General features: G+C 40.9%; 1 protein-coding gene and 1 non-coding gene across 2 annotated transcripts; both read right to left on the bottom strand.

Moving 5' to 3' along the window:
• Window positions 1-4,098: 4,098 nt before the first annotated feature.
• On the bottom strand, window positions 4,099-13,094 carry SLC25A3 (solute carrier family 25 member 3). Its single transcript, XM_053943749.1, has 8 exons — window positions 12,996-13,094; window positions 12,684-12,840; window positions 8,679-8,800; window positions 6,288-6,467; window positions 5,989-6,170; window positions 5,105-5,277; window positions 4,543-4,653; window positions 4,099-4,429 (listed from the first exon to the last, which is right to left on the bottom strand). The coding sequence occupies exons 2-8, from the start codon at window positions 12,832-12,834 to the stop codon at window positions 4,269-4,271; spliced, it is 1,080 nt and encodes a 359-aa protein (XP_053799724.1). The 5' UTR covers window positions 12,835-12,840; window positions 12,996-13,094; the 3' UTR covers window positions 4,099-4,268.
• LOC128788993 (small nucleolar RNA SNORA53) lies at window positions 5,573-5,812 on the bottom strand. Its single transcript, XR_008431280.1, has one exon. It is a non-coding gene; the product is annotated as a small nucleolar RNA SNORA53 (small nucleolar RNA).
• Window positions 13,095-17,328: the final 4,234 nt, after the last annotated feature.

Raw genomic sequence — 17,328 nt, 5'->3', positions numbered from 1 at the left:
TCACAGGCTACAGTCATTTTATTCACTTTGCTTTCAATTTTATGAATGCATCATTTGTGGTCAGCAGCCAGTAGGAATCTGGAGGCAGAACTGGAGAACTGGTAGAGCAACGTCTACCCAAGTGATGTGGAAAATGCATTCCAGCTGCACAGTTAATCTGAGCAGCCATGACACAGCAGAGGTCTGTCTGCATGAAAAGAGTGCACTTGCTCCTTGGAACAGGATCCAGAAAACAAGCCAGGGTAAACAACTGTGGATTTCACTTTCAACCTCCAAATCCTAAAACACATCACCCAGTGAAAAGCTGAGTGTACAGTCCTGTCCATGGTCTCCAAGGGAAGTTAAGCATACAAAAAAATGTTACAGGACCATTCATTTTCCTTTCCCTTTAGATGTATGCAGACTTCCTACCCTTACTTCTCCAGATAATCCTCTCAGAAAGAGGATTATCAAGCAAGACAAAACAAGTCACAAAGGTAAAGTTTACTTGAAAATACTATTTTGGAATAGTCTGTATCTCAAGTTGTCATACCACCGTACTGACCTCAGCAGTAAAGTGAGCGATCAGAAATTCTCCCGTAATCCACACAGGTATTACAAATCTCTGTTTGCCCTTCAGGCACACATCTCCACTGTACTAAAAAATGGAAGTTTTATAGTAGCTTTATAATTAGACTGCTCTAAGCAGAGAGGCAGAGAGCTCCTTCTACAATGGAAAAGGGGAGCAGAGAGTGAAGTATTTTTCAAGAATTTAAAGCAGATGGGTAACCATGCCTCCTTGTTTTAGTACTGTCAGTGGTGGGGAGAGTATCAGGTCAGTGAAAATACAACCCCTTAGATAATTTCTAGGGTCATGAATTGATACTCTGCAATTTTACCAAATTATTTGAGAGATTCAGGTAATAATGAAAATTACAGCTATGCTACTTAAAACAGATCATCCCATTGAGCCCAAATTGCAGTGACATTCATCAGGCCATCTTTGCTTTTAATTTAGCTTTCAGGTACAAAACTGGCCAATTAATATACTTGTCAGCAACTTGACAGGAAAAAAAACAACCCAAAAGCCAGCAACAACACTAAATTATCAATAATTAAAAATTACATGAGCAAATGAATCCCAAAAGAATAAAATCTACTTTTATACACCAGAACGTTTGCTCAGCCAAGAATTTTCTGCTAGCAGTATCTTTCTCCCCAGCACTGAGTTACAAAAATTGTATTCTGTAACAAGGCCATGCAGCTATTAAGCTCATCTACCCAAGGTACTCAGATTTGCTATAAAAAAGCAGGATGTTTATTGTTTTCACTGTGAACTACATCATTTCTATGTAAAAATGTAAATGAGTTACAACTATTTGAATTATTACAGCCCATTTTAAAATGATATGCAACAGACATTTCCGCAAGTATCAGTGAGTGTCAGCACATTTCATCTGTAGTACAACCTGATACAAACACCGTGTGCAAATGCAGTTGTTACTCCAAATTTATATCTATGGTATGCTTTAAACCAGAAAACTCAGCTCCATAACCAGCAAGAAAGTTTGTTTTTTCCTTCATAAAATATACACAAGCAGCATATACATAATCCATGTTTTACAGAGCACTTTGGGGTTTATTGATGGGTCTGGAGTTACATAAGTTCAAAATGGGGTATCCCTTTTGGATACAGGACTTTCCTTGCAATGGAAATGCAAATCCATCAAAAGCACCACTGCTGCATCTCAACCTTTGGAAAAAGTACCAGGCATTATGCACAAAGCAGTTAACAATGACAAAGTTGACCTTTTAGATGCATTTTAATACTACATTTTTCCCACCGAAGCTTATTTAAAATACCAGCAGGCAACCCATTAAGCAAGACCCTTTCCTAACAAGCATCTGAACAATTCTATGGCTGAATATTAATGAAGCTGGCAGCTGCAAGGCAATTCTCTCCTCCTCTTGGGTTTTCCACTGAAACACAACACTGCAAGGAGCGCTAAATGCATTTTCCCTTTCTCAGTTACAGAATAGGAACTGCTGGCTGCTCCTTGTAGTCTTATCTCAGATCTACCTTGATAAAATTATCTAAGCATCTTTAAAAGATAGTTTCAGGTCTACCAGTGAGCAATAAGAAAATAGACTTAAGATTCTCTTATTACTGCACGTATTTGTAACTAACAACTGTGCAACACTGACTCAATCCTAGAGAAAAATTGTGTGGTTTTGCTCCACATATAGAACGAGTTTTGAGAAATTTAGCTCAGCACTAGATTGCTTGACAGAGTACCTTACTACATGAGCCAAGCTTGTCTCACTCTTCTGCCAGCCTTAAAATTTGACAGTTCTTCACTTTCCCCAGGTTTAGAAGGAACTTTCAGCAAACAAAGAAAAATCTACTGAGTTAAAACATGCCTCTAAAGAAACTGATTTTCAGTACACGAAAGTGACAGTTTTGCGTAGCAAGCTGCACCATACACACATCTTCAAAAGGTGATTTAACATCAACAGTCTTAATACAAGATCAAGTCATAGTAAGAGCTCTTCTCCAAGGAAGCTCTTACAAGTATTTAATGACTCATTAAATAATTTCAGAGCTTCCCATTCATGATGGGGAAACAAGATTTACATACTTTTAGCATTAAATAATTTTAATTCAACAACAAAGTACTTGTACAAGTATTTTATTTAGCCTTAGGGTCTAAATTTGACTTTGCTGCATAATGCAGGCAGATAGCAGTCACTCTAAGAGTGCCTTTATTACTGTCATGGTGACAGGGAAATGGTGTAGTCCTAGCTTTTACTCTAGCTTACTTTCTTACTGTTGCATTTTGAAAGGCAACAATTCAAAATAAGGCCCAGCTTTCTCGTTTAGTATAATCATTCAAAATCTTGGAAGTTGGAGGATTTTCCCAGGGAGTGAGAAGCTCAGTGCTACAATAGCAGGCATATCTGACTCCAGCAAGATACAGCAGTCAGTCCAATTATGATATTCCAATGGCACCTGCCTGATTTGTCCTTTTGGCTCTGAAAGAGCCAAGTAAAGAGGAAGAAGCAGTCTAACATAAGTAAGTACCAAGCTAAGTTCAGTATCAACAGCTCACATGCTGTAAGGCAGCCTATCCACAGTACTGCAAAAAAAACCCACATCAGCTCCAGCTCTGCTTTGTGAGCAAAGTAGTACTGGATAGGGTGTAGTGATGACCAACTGTGACTTACTGAACAGGTGAAATGCAGAAGGCAACACAATCTCCCTTCTCTAAGACTTGAGAAAAAAAATTCAAAAGTGAATACCTTAACACTGCCTTAATTAATTGTCTCCTTTTGTGTGCCGAGGAGCATGCATTTCTTCACATCAAGGTCCAAAAAACCTCGTATGGCTCCTTGTGCTGCAGAAATACATGGTTCAACCATAATTCAGTATTATACTAATTCAGAAAAAAAAACCCCTGAAATAAAATCTACAGCTGTAGCAAATGTAGGGAAAAGTTGGCAAGTTTTTCAAACTCTAGAATAAAAGACAAGCCATTTTTTTTTATTGTTAAGCTGAAGTACACCATTAGTAGTCAAATATATTTGAAAATCTTTATTAACATCAGCTTTTCTCTAGTTAAGAGGTAGCAACTACTCTTTAATTCCACAGGACAATCAGAAGGGCCAAGTTCTTTGGTGTGGTTCAAAGCCAACAGAAGCAGAAATTAGTCAAGTAAGCATAAGTTAAGTTGGGATGACCATCCCAAGGCAGAAACAGCTCTAGTGTGCATAAGGTTCCTTTTACCTCTGTGAGAAACACTGATATCATGACTAGGATGCCCAATCAGACTCCAGTCTCATCTCAGCCATTCAGGAGTTCAGCTGTTCCACAGTAACAGCTTATTACAGGCAAATGATCATTGGGTCCAAGTGCAAGGACAGGTTCTTGGCACTTCTCTGGAAACAGTGAAAACCTAATTTTAAGTAGAAGAGTAACATTTCTCTAGTTTCTAAAGTGTGGGACAGGGTATTTTTTTAAAAATTTTTTTGGGTGGGAGAGGGGGAAGCCAGGAGAGTATCTGAGGTATTTGCTACTATGAAATGAAGCTTACATATGCAGTAGTAAACAGACACTAAGCACTCTGTTTCTCATTTATTTCAGGCAATGACAGTGGTAGAATTTAAACCCTCACATGAGTTGAGGGCACAACCAATAATGACATTATATAGTTTGTTTTCTACATAGTCAAATATATAAAAGTTTCATGAAACTCATCACTGGGTCAGCCAGCAGTCAGTCCATGAGTTGTCTATTCAGTTAGACCGAGCTTCTTCTTCAGAGATTCTGGCATTTCAGGTGGAGGCGGGCGAGGAAGTCTGAAATAAACCTTGACAGAATCGTAGATGAACCACTGTAGTGCAGTCAGGGTACCAATCATAATGATACGAGCAAACAGACCTTTCCATACACCTGGAGAGCAAACCATAAAGTATGAGCAGCATAAAATGACATGAAAAAAAAAATACCTCCTCCCCTAAACATCAGAAACACTTGATCCAAAATAAATGAAAGAAAGAATGTACCTTTGAATCCAAGCCTCATAAGAACCTGTGAAGCTGAGCTGCCCTTTTCTTTGTTCAACACAGACACCACGGAGTCAGCAGGATGGGAAACAATTGCACAGAACACACCAGCTGAAAGAATAATTTTACATTAGTTCTGTAGTGTTTTAGGTGTACCATTACTGTGTACACTAAGTATAACCAGCTGAAACTTCTGAACAGAAGAAAACAACTAGAAAAAAACTTCTGAATCTTTGGATACTGAAAATTTCCCCCTTCCATCCAAAGATTCCCAGGACTGAGAAAGATGCAAATTTTCACTTAAATCAGCTGTAGTTTTTAAATCTGGCCATCAATACTGGTAATATATAGGATCAGTTAAGAGTAGTGTCCTATTACAGACCCATTTTCCCCTAACAGACTGATTGTAGTTACTTCCTCTGCACATTTTAAAGTTGCAAGTAAGTTCTCCTGTGTTAGTGACATCTGCTAATGTCACTTTTCAGTTAATACTCTGAAAAGCAACAGGTCTCTAGATTTGCAGTAATCCATTAATGAAGTATAGAACTTAAACATTCCTTACCAATATAGCCTGCAACAAATGTGACTACCAGCTGTTCTCCTTTTGTACATTCGCTTCGTGGCTTGGGAACAACGTACTTGTAGAGAGCTTCAACAGTACGTTCAAAGCAGGCAAATTTCATCATTGTGTATGGAATCTGTCTCATCCATAGTGGAGCAACACCTTTATAGAAACTTAATCAGAGAAGAGACAACCTCAGTTTCATTTTCTTCATTATTTGAAGTGCACTTCTAACATGAAATAAATTAGCTTATTTATTGCTGCTACACAACTTCTATGTACTAACCCTGTAATGCTGTCAATACCTACAGAAATTTGAGTTGTATTAATTCCTGAGTACTAACTTCAAACAGCAGCACAAATTAAAATTTTCCTGATTCCCAGGCTGCACAGCAGTTTCTTTAGTCACTTTTCAGATTACAACACACTGCAGTAATGTAGTACTGATACTACCAGTGAAGTAAGGGTAATGTCTGCATACCAGCCAAGTCCTGATAGTGAAACATGACCTGTACATCTACAGCCACTTCTATCAGAACAGAAAGCTAACATGCAGTTATATTACTCTCACATGCCAATGACTCAAGCATCTTTGACTGTACAACCAGAAAGTTGCTGAGTATCTCTGACTGGAACTGCTAGAAACTGAAGTTATCCAGCAGAACTCAGCACAAAGATACTCACAAAGATGGATCTAAGGAGCATGTGGAATTAACAGCCAGTTAATTTTGCACAGATCACTTGAAGTATGTTAAATTCTTATCTTGAAATACAAAGACCAAAAAGTATTACAAGCTAAGGCCAGAATTAGTTATAGCACCAGATCTTCAGTAAGAAAACGTACTGAAAATCAAGAATTTCAATTGAAAGGAAGGGATGCTTACGCCCAGATGCCTTCTTCTGCAAACATTTTGGGTAAAGCCTGCCGTAGAGTGTTTGCATATCCAGGCTGTGTCTGAATACGAACTTTAGCAGCTTCCATTGGAGCCAGAGCAATGTCAGCAAAAAACTCCGCACTGGCAGATGCAGCTAAATATAGCGAAGTACGCCACAAATAGGCATTTTCCTGAAAGGAATTGAAACACACATTTTTCTTAATGAATCATGTTTTTGTGATTACTCCTTATCACTAATACTATTAGGCTGCAGACATATAGCTTTACAAAAAACATTTGAGGCTTACCTCTCCCAGCATGTTGCCATACAGGATTTTGAAAACTTCATAGAAACCAAATTTACAAAGCCCTTGCATGGAGTAGCCAATAAAGGTTGGAGCCCATCCCTTAGCCAAGCCACGAACACCATCTTCATTGATTGTCACAGAAAATCCATTGAAGATGCTCTTGTATTTTTGTGGATCAACCTAAAAAGAACACATTTAAATGTTTGATATAGCTTACTATTTCCCTTCTCACACCCCCATCCAAAATGTTTCGGTTTTTTATTTCTCAGACAGCTGGTTTCCTGTAATTCCCTGGACAGATGACATAAACACCACAAAGTTACACTAATGGTTACTTGCTAGTCTCAAATCTTGACTTATTTTAGTAGCCAGTATGTTCCTCAATACTGGCTATTAAACCACCAAATTGAATTTTGTTTCACTTTGATTCTCCAAATTAACAATGCAACTGTAATGAAAAGACTTGCTGAAATCACTGTTCTAACACTGTCAGTGGTGTACTGTGTATAGATCAGTTTTTTAAAAAATTTAATGGGTCCTGTCAGCAATCTCCAGCTGCTTTACACACTCTATCTATGTACACTCAAGCACTACCTAATGATTCACATGATTACTAATCAGAGAAGGTTGTTTCTCCTGTGTGATCTCTCCACGTAGTCAGACTAAGACAGATGGAGCAAAGCAGATCAAAGAGTACTCAAAAACTTCCACACTTGTACTTTGACTCGGCAATAAAGGCTACACACTAACTTTTCTGTCCATAGAATTTTGAGTGAGATTTTGTTAACTTATCAGAAATTTAAAACAGACTGACTTGAATAATTTTGTTTCAGGTGAAAGGAAATAATTTAGCAGAAACTTTTCAACAGGTAATTATGTCACATCCCACTGTTACTTTTCATATTTGACATCATACAACAGCTCCTCAGAGGATAAAAAGGAAGATATCAAACTGGATGTCCATCAAAGCTTTCAGAAAGAGCTATGGGACATGCATGCCAACCTGCACTGACTGGTATTTTGTCTTGCAATCTAGGAATAACATACTTGAGATCTAGTTCACCTAAATATGTCAATTTTGGAAAGAGACATAATTTTAGAAAATTGGGTATTTAATCAGGCACTGTAAAATGGGACTATGTTCAAGTCAGAACCATAACCATGCTTAGTTATTAGGTCTGCAACAGGTGTCCTGGTTTCAGTTAAACCATGGCAAAGGTGACCTCTTCTTAAAAAGACATGAGAGGGCAGGCAACAGGTTTCTTCCTGGAGAACTTAGGAAGGATTAGTAACATGCTCTGTACTGGATCTGTAAAGAAATAAATGCTGACAGATTTTACAAGATCACACCTGGAATCCACATGGAATCCCCCCTCCTGAACCTCCCTCTGAGTGCTGGAGAGGGAAGGGGAAGTACCACCACCATGACCATACAATAAACCAGAACTGGTAGCCCACACTGAGCATGTCTGATGTTTTAGATTTCCTAGTTTGAGACCAGAATTTCAGATGCTCTCAAGAATGTGAAAAAGTCTCTCTGCTAAACCTTAAATAAAGGCCATTCTGAAGAACATGGTTTTGAAGAACAGCACATGCATACTCCTAGCATGACAAAGAGGTCTGACTAATTCATAGCTCCCTCCTAATTTCAGGAGTTCTATAATTACAAAATGGCCATTTTTATAATCAGTCTATGCAACAGGGAAATCATTAACTACTATATTTCCAGAAATTTACAAGAGTGCTTTAATTTGTTTCATTCTTTTAGATGTGCCTGAATAAATCCATCAGTATGTTTTCATCCATGGCTGTTCACAAAATGATTTTAATGTGTCACAAGTGCAATGAAACAATGCTCCTTTCAGATTAATCAAAAACCACTTCAAGGAAAGCAGTTGCAAGCATCGATGGCCTTTTTGATACCAAATCAAGTTTTAGCCACTCTGCTCAAAGTGGCATCATTAGAAAATATCCAATCCATAAGCCATGCATTGATATCCATGGTGTTAATGGATCAAATTATACATGCATGTCACTCCAGGCTAAAAAACGCAGCTCCAAAAGATCCTATTTCCTTACTCCAAAAGCACTGGAATAATGCTGGACAGCCAACCAGCCAGCAGAGCAACATTGTGGTGGATGCCTTTTAGCAGATAGTCAGTTAAATGTGCCTTAAATGCTGTCAAAAATAATGTGTCCAGATTATCCATAATGCCTTTACTTCTCTTCAAAGTGGTACTTTGCTAGTCTTACAGCAGTAGATTTGATAAAGCAGCATTCAAGTTTACTTGCCTCTTCTCATTCACAAAAGATTGCATCCCTACTGCCAACTCTTAATATGCTGGCTAGATAGAAAACAGAAGTTCAAGAAATGTTGAAGTTTATACAAACCTGCATTCGACATTTCACTAAATCCAGAGGTACGACACCAGTGTGTGTCAGGCCACAACTTAGGACCCCACCAACGCCACAGAGAGCATAAAACTTGAGCGAGCCATATTCACAACTGTATTCTGCAGCAAAAAATAAAGACACACCATGCTTTTATATAAAACTCCATGCACTGTTGGACAGCTATGTCCAGGGTATACTTTATGCCTCTAGTTCATTAGTAATTAAATATACCACACTAAACATGCTCTGTCATCACATACCAACATGCAGAACAAACCTGCATTCTGCATTTAACCAGGTCTAGAGGAACCAGTGCCGTATGTGTTGTTCCACAGCTAATAATCCCACCAAGGCCACAAAGGACAAAGAATCTGTTTGAACCATAGGCACAGCTGTATTCTAGTTGATTGGAAAAAATTACATATATATGATCAATCATAAATAGTAACAATGATCAGAAAAGAATCAAAACTAAGTGCTACTTTCTCAAAAGTATTAAACTGAAATAATCTCCCATGCTGTATTATTTGAATATAGTGTCATAATGAAAAATTATTATTTTGCTTTAAAACATTTTGGACTGACAAGATTTGATTCTAAGCCTTCCAAACTGAAGTTGTTCCTTTAAATAAGCAAAGGAAGAAACACTGAAGTTTTAGCTCAGAGCACATTAAAACCATAGAAATTAATCCCAGAAGTTACTAGCAGAAACTATGACTCAAAGTTGCAATGTCCAACAATTTCTTATATCCAGGAAATAAGAATAGTACTCCTCTAGTACTCAAAAGACAAAGTTTCTTTTGTTAAATATTCAATGACAGTTTAACTTCCGTATTTAAGTAGAGACTATAAAAATCTACAATACTGGTGTTGGAGATACACAGATATATTTTTAGGTATTTCTCAGGTTATTTACACAGATTTTTTGTAAACTGTCTGTATACAGGTTGTTTAATGAAACTGCAGATTGCTATTTATTGTCCCATTGAATGCTCACACACAAGGTTCATTAAAGAATATTTCAGGTCACATTTAATCAAGAGATGTTTCATATGCACTGTCCTATACAGTGTATATATTGTGTATAAAAACACCCAATCTTAGAACAAGTTATTAATTGCTAAAGACTGTAAATATGCTGGTCTGGGACTTACACATAGCTCCAAAAATAGCTTGGCTAGCAGATCTGCAAACATCAGAAACAGTCTGTTTATAACTTTCTAGAATGGCTGGTTAAACACATACAGATCAGGCAGGTGTAATCAAGAGAACAGACTCTAGAGGTCTGTTCGGGCCAGCTCTGTCTAGCCATGTCTTTGGCCAACAGCACCACAACTCTGCAGTAGCTACCATGCTGCTAGATCTCAGAACTGCTTGTTCACGTTGCCTTTATCACAGTAATTTAAAGTCATACTCCTCAAATGACAGGGACAGACCTTTATAGTAACCAGAGAAAAGTAGAGTTTTATGTAAGTGCTGGATTACACTGCTATTCAGACTGACCTGTCAGGTGTTCAAGTACAGTAATTAAGAAAGCCAGACTCAATTAAGCTTGAGCTCCTTAGAGGTGCCTAGGTTTGTAGTGGTACAGTACTATTAGGAAAATAAAGCCACAGATGATCTTGGACTTTTTATTTCAGAAGTAGAATCACATTTTCTAAAACCCGTAACTTGAGAACCAGCTGAATATGCCGCACAAAGGACAAGAAAGTAATTCTAACATACCCAGGTAATGATTTAAGACAAACACCCTTAAGGTACACAAATTTTACATAAGCCATAAAAATATATCTACTCTGTTGAGACAGCTACATCATAACTATTTCATATCTCTGCTTCTAATCTGACACACAAGGACAAATTCCATGAGCCAGTCATAAAATACTTGGTCTCTGAGCGCCGCTGTGGTTGATGCCCTGAGCTGATCTCAGAAGGTCGTGTGGTTTGTACTGACTTTGTGTGACCTTGTGCAAGTTCACATATCTTCTGCAACGTGTTATATTCTCAACGCAAAAGTCAGAGAACCAACTGGGTATATGAAATACTAAATTCAGCAGAGAAGATTATAAAGATTGAAAAACTTTGGCCACCTTTGACCTCAACTGCCAACAAACAGGATGAAGATTAAGCATAATGCTTTAAAGAAATAAGTGCACCTACTGAATATATTTAGCATACCAAAGAGCGATTTAGGGCTTTAGTTAGCTGACAGCAGGATTACTACACCGAAAGCCACAACTAATTTCTTGAAAACTTCGTAAAACTAACCTCTTTCATGTATTATATGGATGTTGATTCAACTCCACTGAAATACTTCAATAATCACAGTACTTTGGAAGAGGTAGCTTGCTGAAAGTAATTCTTACTTTTTTTTTTTCAGGTAAAACTAGAGAGCGACTTTTACATTATTGGCAGCTTAAAATAATTAGAATATCCACCTCTACTTCAGATGGACCTCAACAAGTTGGAGGCGTGCAGAGAGGAACTGAATTAAGTTCAACAAAGGCGAATGTAGGATCCTGTACCTGGGGAGGAACAGCCCCATGGACCAGCACAGGCTGGGGGTCACACTGGTGGAAAGCAGCTCTGCAGAGGAGCTGGGGGTCCTGCTGGGCAGCCAAGCTGCCCATGAGCCAGCAGTGTGTGTCCGTGTGGCCAAGAAGGCCACTCCAACAGGGTATCCTGTAAAGCATTAGGAAGAGCACTGCCAGCAGCTCAAGGGTGATCCTGTCCTTTTGCTCAGCCCTAGTGTGGTTACACTAGGGCTGTGGTTACACTGTGCTGTGCCCAGTCCTGCGCCCCTCAGTACAAGACAGACATGGAGCTCTTAGAGCAGGTCCAGGGAAGGGTGACAAAGATGATGAGGAGACTGAAACACCTCATTTCTGAAGAAAGGCTGAAGGAGCTGGGTCTGTTCAGCCTCAAGAAAGGATGACTGAAAGAGGACCTCATCATTATCTCTAACTATTTTTGGGAGGGTGTTGAGGATGGATCCAGGCTCGTATCAGTGGTGCCAAAGAAGAGGACAAGAAGCAGTGGGCAGACACTGATGCACAGGAAGTTCTATCTGAAAATGAAAACTTTTTTATTGTAATGACCACGCACTGAAACAGGCTGCCCAAAGAGGCTGTGGACTCTCCCTCCATGGAGATATTCAAAAATCTGGACACAATCCTGTGCAATCTGCTCTAGGATGACCCTGCTTCAGCAGGGAAGTTGGACCTGTAAGGATGATGATGACAATGACTCATTGTGGTCCTTTCCATCCTAATCCATTCTGTGGTTCTGCAAGTATCATCAAGGTCTGACCTTCAAAAATCTATAAATTAACTGGGAAACATACAGAAAGCACTTGCACTTAACTCTTAAGTGCACGTCTATAACTTAAATAGCAAGTTATCTGGTGTATACCCCACAACTAATAAAAAGTAAAAAAGAACAGCAGCAAGCACCCCTAACATATCTAGGATGTTCATGTGCCCAGCTATGCATAAACTGGTGGAAAAAAAAAAAAAAAAAAGAGAAAAAGGATAGGAGAGATTGTCTTTCGAATCCACAGATTCAGTCACTGCTCCTCTCCACCGATGAAAGAAGTACAGGCCTACAACCTTGGTGCCCGAGGCTGCAGGCCATGCAGAGTCAGAAAAAGCGCTTTCTGCTCCCCAAGACAAAATCTACGGGGGTCTCTGTGATTACTCTGCACTAGAACCTTCCAGTGTCCTTTTCCGGCAAATCCGGATCCCTCCTGCTGCTCAGCACACACCGCCGGGAGAGCGGAAGCACTGCCAGCGCCTCCCCCGCCCGTGCCCTTCCTCGTCCTCCAAGCGGGCGCGTAGGCCCAGCACCAGCCCCTGCCGACCCGGCCGTGCCTCGCTGGGCGCTGACATTCCCTGCGCCGCCCAGGCGGGCACAGGCCCGCGTTGGTGGGGTCAGCGCAGGCACCGCCAGCCCCGCACGCCCACGGGCCTCGCCTCCGCCGCGGCCCCTCCGTCCCGCTCTCACCTTCGTCGGCGGACGCGGCCGCCAGGCCCCGCCGCGTGGTGGGGGCCTCCGCGGGCTCCGCTGGGCGCTTTCTCACGCCGTCCTGCACCAGCTGGAAGTGCGGCGCGTAGAACGGGTTGTGCCGCGCGAGCGGCGCGATGGACGAGAACATGGCGACCTGAGGCGGGCGAGAAGAGCAGGGAGACGTGGGACCGGAAAACCCCGTCACGGCGCGGCCGCCGAGCCCCGGCCCCGCAGCCGCGAGGCGGCCCTGCCGCCCCGAGGCTGAACCCGGTCCCCGGCGGGCGGGCGGCCCGCGCCGCCCCGACTCACCTCGCAAGATGGAGCCGCTGCGGCAGAGGCTGAACGCGGGCCCCGCGCCGTCACCTTGTCCTTCACCGCGCCGGGGGCGGGGCCGCCGCACAACGAGCCGCGCCGCGATTGGCGGAGGCGCCGCGCCAACCTCCGCGCACGCGTGGCCACCGCCCTCCCGCCCCGCGCCTGCGCCCGGGCGGGGCCGCGCTCGCTCCGCGCCCGTGCCCAGCCCGCCCCTCAGCGCCCCGGAGCAGGCGCGGGTGCGGCTCCGGCGGCAGTGACGCGCTGCGGCCCGCTGCTCGGGTGTGTGAGCCCAGCGTACAGCGATAACCCCGCGCCTCAGCTTCTGCTCCTTCCTTATCGCCGCCCGGCTCGGGGCGCTTGCCAGCCGCGCCACGTGCCTCCCGCAGCCTTGCCCTGGGCAATGTCAAACCGGAGACACGCCTGAACGCGAGTTCCCTGTGGTGGCTTTGACCCGTGCTGTGCGGCACTCACACCGAATCATGAAAGTATCGGGGTTGGAAGAGATTTTTACGATGAAGTCCAACCCCCTAGCATCGCACCCATTTTTTAAGATTAAAGAAGTCCTCGGTATCAGCCCAGGTTCCATGTGTGGTAATCACATCTAGTAACGCTTTCTAATCACAGTCTGGTAAACACACAGGATGCATTTCCCTGAGCAGAAAGCTCACCCCTTTTCACCAGACCAGCTGCAGAACCCTGCCAGCCCAAGCGCGGTCAGATCTAGCAGCAAGCACTGTCTGCAGACTCCCTGGCCCAGCTCCACATTCGGAGGGGTAAGCTTGCAGGGCGCCACGACTTTGCCAATGCTCCAACGGCTGCAGCTGCTCACAGAATTGTTTCTTACTGGTTTGTTAAAAGCAGAATGTTATGTAACACAGGACCCGTGCTTGGCCTTGCCTATCTTTAACTATGCCTTTTCCAGCACAGGGTGATTTCACTCACTTTTGCATAGTACAAGACTAGCACAGACAAGTTCAGATCTCAGTTACTGAAGAGGCAGTAACTCCACTTTTTCATTTTTTTTTTTGATCATATACGTTCGATTGTAATGCTCTGCAACAGCATACACACAGAAGCCAGGAAAGCAAGAGACATGTGCTGAACATTCCAGCTCTTACTTCTGGACAAATGACAGCACACCAGCAGCACCACACTGAAGAAACATCCCAACTTTGGTCAGCTAAGGGGCTCCTATCAAACTTCCAAGGAAGGCCCTTAGGCCCTGGCTCTACTCGCTCTATTTCACAACGAAGTTGTGAATCCAGGGAGACTGTCCTACAAGGACAAAAGTGCCCAGTAGCACTGTCACAGATATCAAAGATGGTTAAGTGCCTCTTGAATAAACTACACCCCAGCTACTCAAGTAGGAAAAGGATAAATGAAACTTATTCTTCAAATACTTCCGTTTTAGCAACCAGCTGAGAGCCCAAAGTATTCATTGCCAGTGGCAGCAATGAAAACAAGCCAGAATTGTTCACTTTGCCATTACTTGCTCTACTCACTTGCCTCTAAATAATTCTTGGCAACAATGTTTTATTTAAAAGCCAAACACTGACACTTGTTTTCAATTAGATGGTAACCTCTAAACATGATTGAGATTTGGGCTCTTATCTTGAAACTGCATATAAATGATTACAATTCTTGCAGACTTCTAATTTTTAACATAGCGAAAACCTCTATTCCTTCCAATTATAAAGGATGAGTGGATGACTATTTATAGACAACTAATGACAATTTGTGTGCGCAACTATACAGATGCTTATGAATTATTCTGTAGAACTTTTCCAGAAAAAAACTGAGTTTGGTTTTCATTTTAAGTGACAATTAACTTCTAACAGCTGTACTATTAACAAGAACTACTAAACAGCAGTCTAACATAGCCCCATGAAAATACAGGGATAATATGTGTTCTTGCTGAATACACATAATTTCACGAAGAAAATACCTACAACTTTTCCCAGATGTGAAAAAATAAAATAGCAATAGCTTGTAATTCAAACCAGCTATTAATTTGATTAATTTCTGAGAGACATTGCAGGTAGTAATAGGTGAAGACTTGAAAGATATTACCTTCCAGTATCAACCTCTGTCCAATTCACAGTAAAAAGAGCTATTGTAAATTAAATCCGTATTTTTAATCAATAGCTCTACAAGTTTTATGAGGTTAGGAAAATTTCAGTTTGCAGCTCCAGTGTTCTTCATTTAATTTATCCTTCTGTTGTACCCACCACACATCCTCTCCATTTCTACCCCACTTTCACCTCAAACTGCATACAATCAAGAAAATGCAGGCTAGTTCCTGTCTTACAGTAACTTTTCACAATTCTAACATTTTGGTGAAGCCTGCAAGCAAAATCAAAGCTCTTAAAATCTGGTTTCCCAGGTGACCTTGTTTTCAGAAATATACAAGGTACTGAAACAACCATCCACACCTTTGATAACGAGGTTAGCAGAGCAGTATCTGCTTGGGTTGTAAACTTGTATTTTATATACACTTACCTTGTTTCAACATCAGAACTACTAGGCCATGGTTCTAGAGTCAGTAACAGATCAGGTTTTACAGCCCATGGGAAACCTTAACTTGCAGCATTTCCTTCACGAGGATCCAAGCTTCCAATGTTGAACAACAGCAGTCACATGTTCTCAACACAGAAAGTAGTAGTGAAACCTCTATTCTTATTAATTGCTGCCATTGATATCCTTGTCTAATAATATTTTTTTTAAATTCTCCTCACACATTATATGGTTTATCTCTTAAACATCACAATTTTTTTTTCCCTAAAGAACAAATAAACAAAGATAGTGCAGTTATTATGTTTTAACCACAGACTACCAATGCTAACAAAGAATTGCAATGTGAGGTGGAACAGAAAACTTGTGGGATTTTTTTTTTTTTAATATCAGCATATACACAGTACTTACAGGTTTCAGGTTTCTATGCCACCTTAGGACTGCTTTACAAGTTCAATTAGCTTGGAGACCTTGTGCTGTCTGAAATATGCATGTATATATCCATTGTAGTAATTTCACTTTCAAAGTAGCCTGGTAAATTCCCTCAGGAAAAAGAAAAGCAAGTCAAAGGACAGTTTTAGACAAAGATAGGTAGACTTACCAAACACACAATAAAAGGCATATTAACAGACAAAAAAGGGTATGCTCAAACATCTACCTTTGCAAACACCACTTTAAAATTATACATCAAAATGGATCCCTGTATCTATTCCACCCAATATGTTACTTAAGCCATATCAAAGTAAGCCAAATGTACCATGCACAAGATATGCCACACAATTTTACCAGCTTAATTTGCAATTACATAATTTTTACTGCTGAATATTCTTTGGGACCTGTATTATTTAAAGGCATTCTTTTGGTACTCAGCTCTTCTGGTTTGACTCTGCATAAACTACTTAAAATATTTTTTTAAAGACATCTTGTCCACAAAACTAGCAGAGAAGGTAATTAGCAGGAATTTAATACCATAAAGAGTTTTGTAAGTCATGCCACAGAAAACAAAACAAAACATATAGACCAAGCCTAGGAAGGATCCAAAATCATTCTGTAGGGCGGTGCTGTGCATACTGTTAGCAAGTAAACTTGGAGAAGTTCTTTCATGCTGTTTCTTATGCAAATACAAATTAAAGTCTTAAAACACGCAGAGAATTTAAACTTAAGATCCTTCTTGAAAATGTCTTGGGCACTACTGAAGCTCTCATGCTCTTACCATGGATCAGATGCTGTAAGATTTATCTCAAGACTGCAAGTGAAATCCTCTAGTGATACACAGCCCGATACCAGGCTCCTCCCAAGACTGGATACACATTGAAAAATTAGCACAGAATTTAAAGGGGAAAATACAAGCTGTGTGTTAATTCCAATTCAGACAGGAAATCAAGACCTGCCAGGTTTTCAGCACAGCATTTTGAGCAATATGACCAATCATGAGAACCAAACCCAAAATAACATTGTCATGCCCATTAATTTCCACAGACGTTTTCTAGCCTTGTTGTAGCCCTTGCCCTAGAAGGGGCTTCTTAAATTATACTTACTACATCAGAACTCCATTCATTTTTACAACTGGATTTTGGATATTAGTCCAAAAAATTGATTTATTTTATCATTGATTCTGAGAGTTCAAGCTGGCTCTGTCTAAAAAACAAGATGAACTCATAAAACAAAAGTGAGAATGTGTAAAGGGAAGAAAAAAAGGGAACATCCATGCCTATTGCTTCAGCACTTTGATACAAAGACTACATACAGTATAATTATATACTTCAGCTTAACTTATACAGCAGTAGTATATATTTAAGCACATGCAGCTCATAGC

The sequence above is a fragment of the Vidua chalybeata genome, chromosome 5 (genome assembly GCF_026979565.1).
Source record: "Vidua chalybeata isolate OUT-0048 chromosome 5, bVidCha1 merged haplotype, whole genome shotgun sequence".
Lineage (NCBI taxonomy): Eukaryota > Metazoa > Chordata > Aves > Passeriformes > Viduidae > Vidua > Vidua chalybeata.
This window is presented reverse-complemented; position numbering and strand designations above follow the sequence as displayed.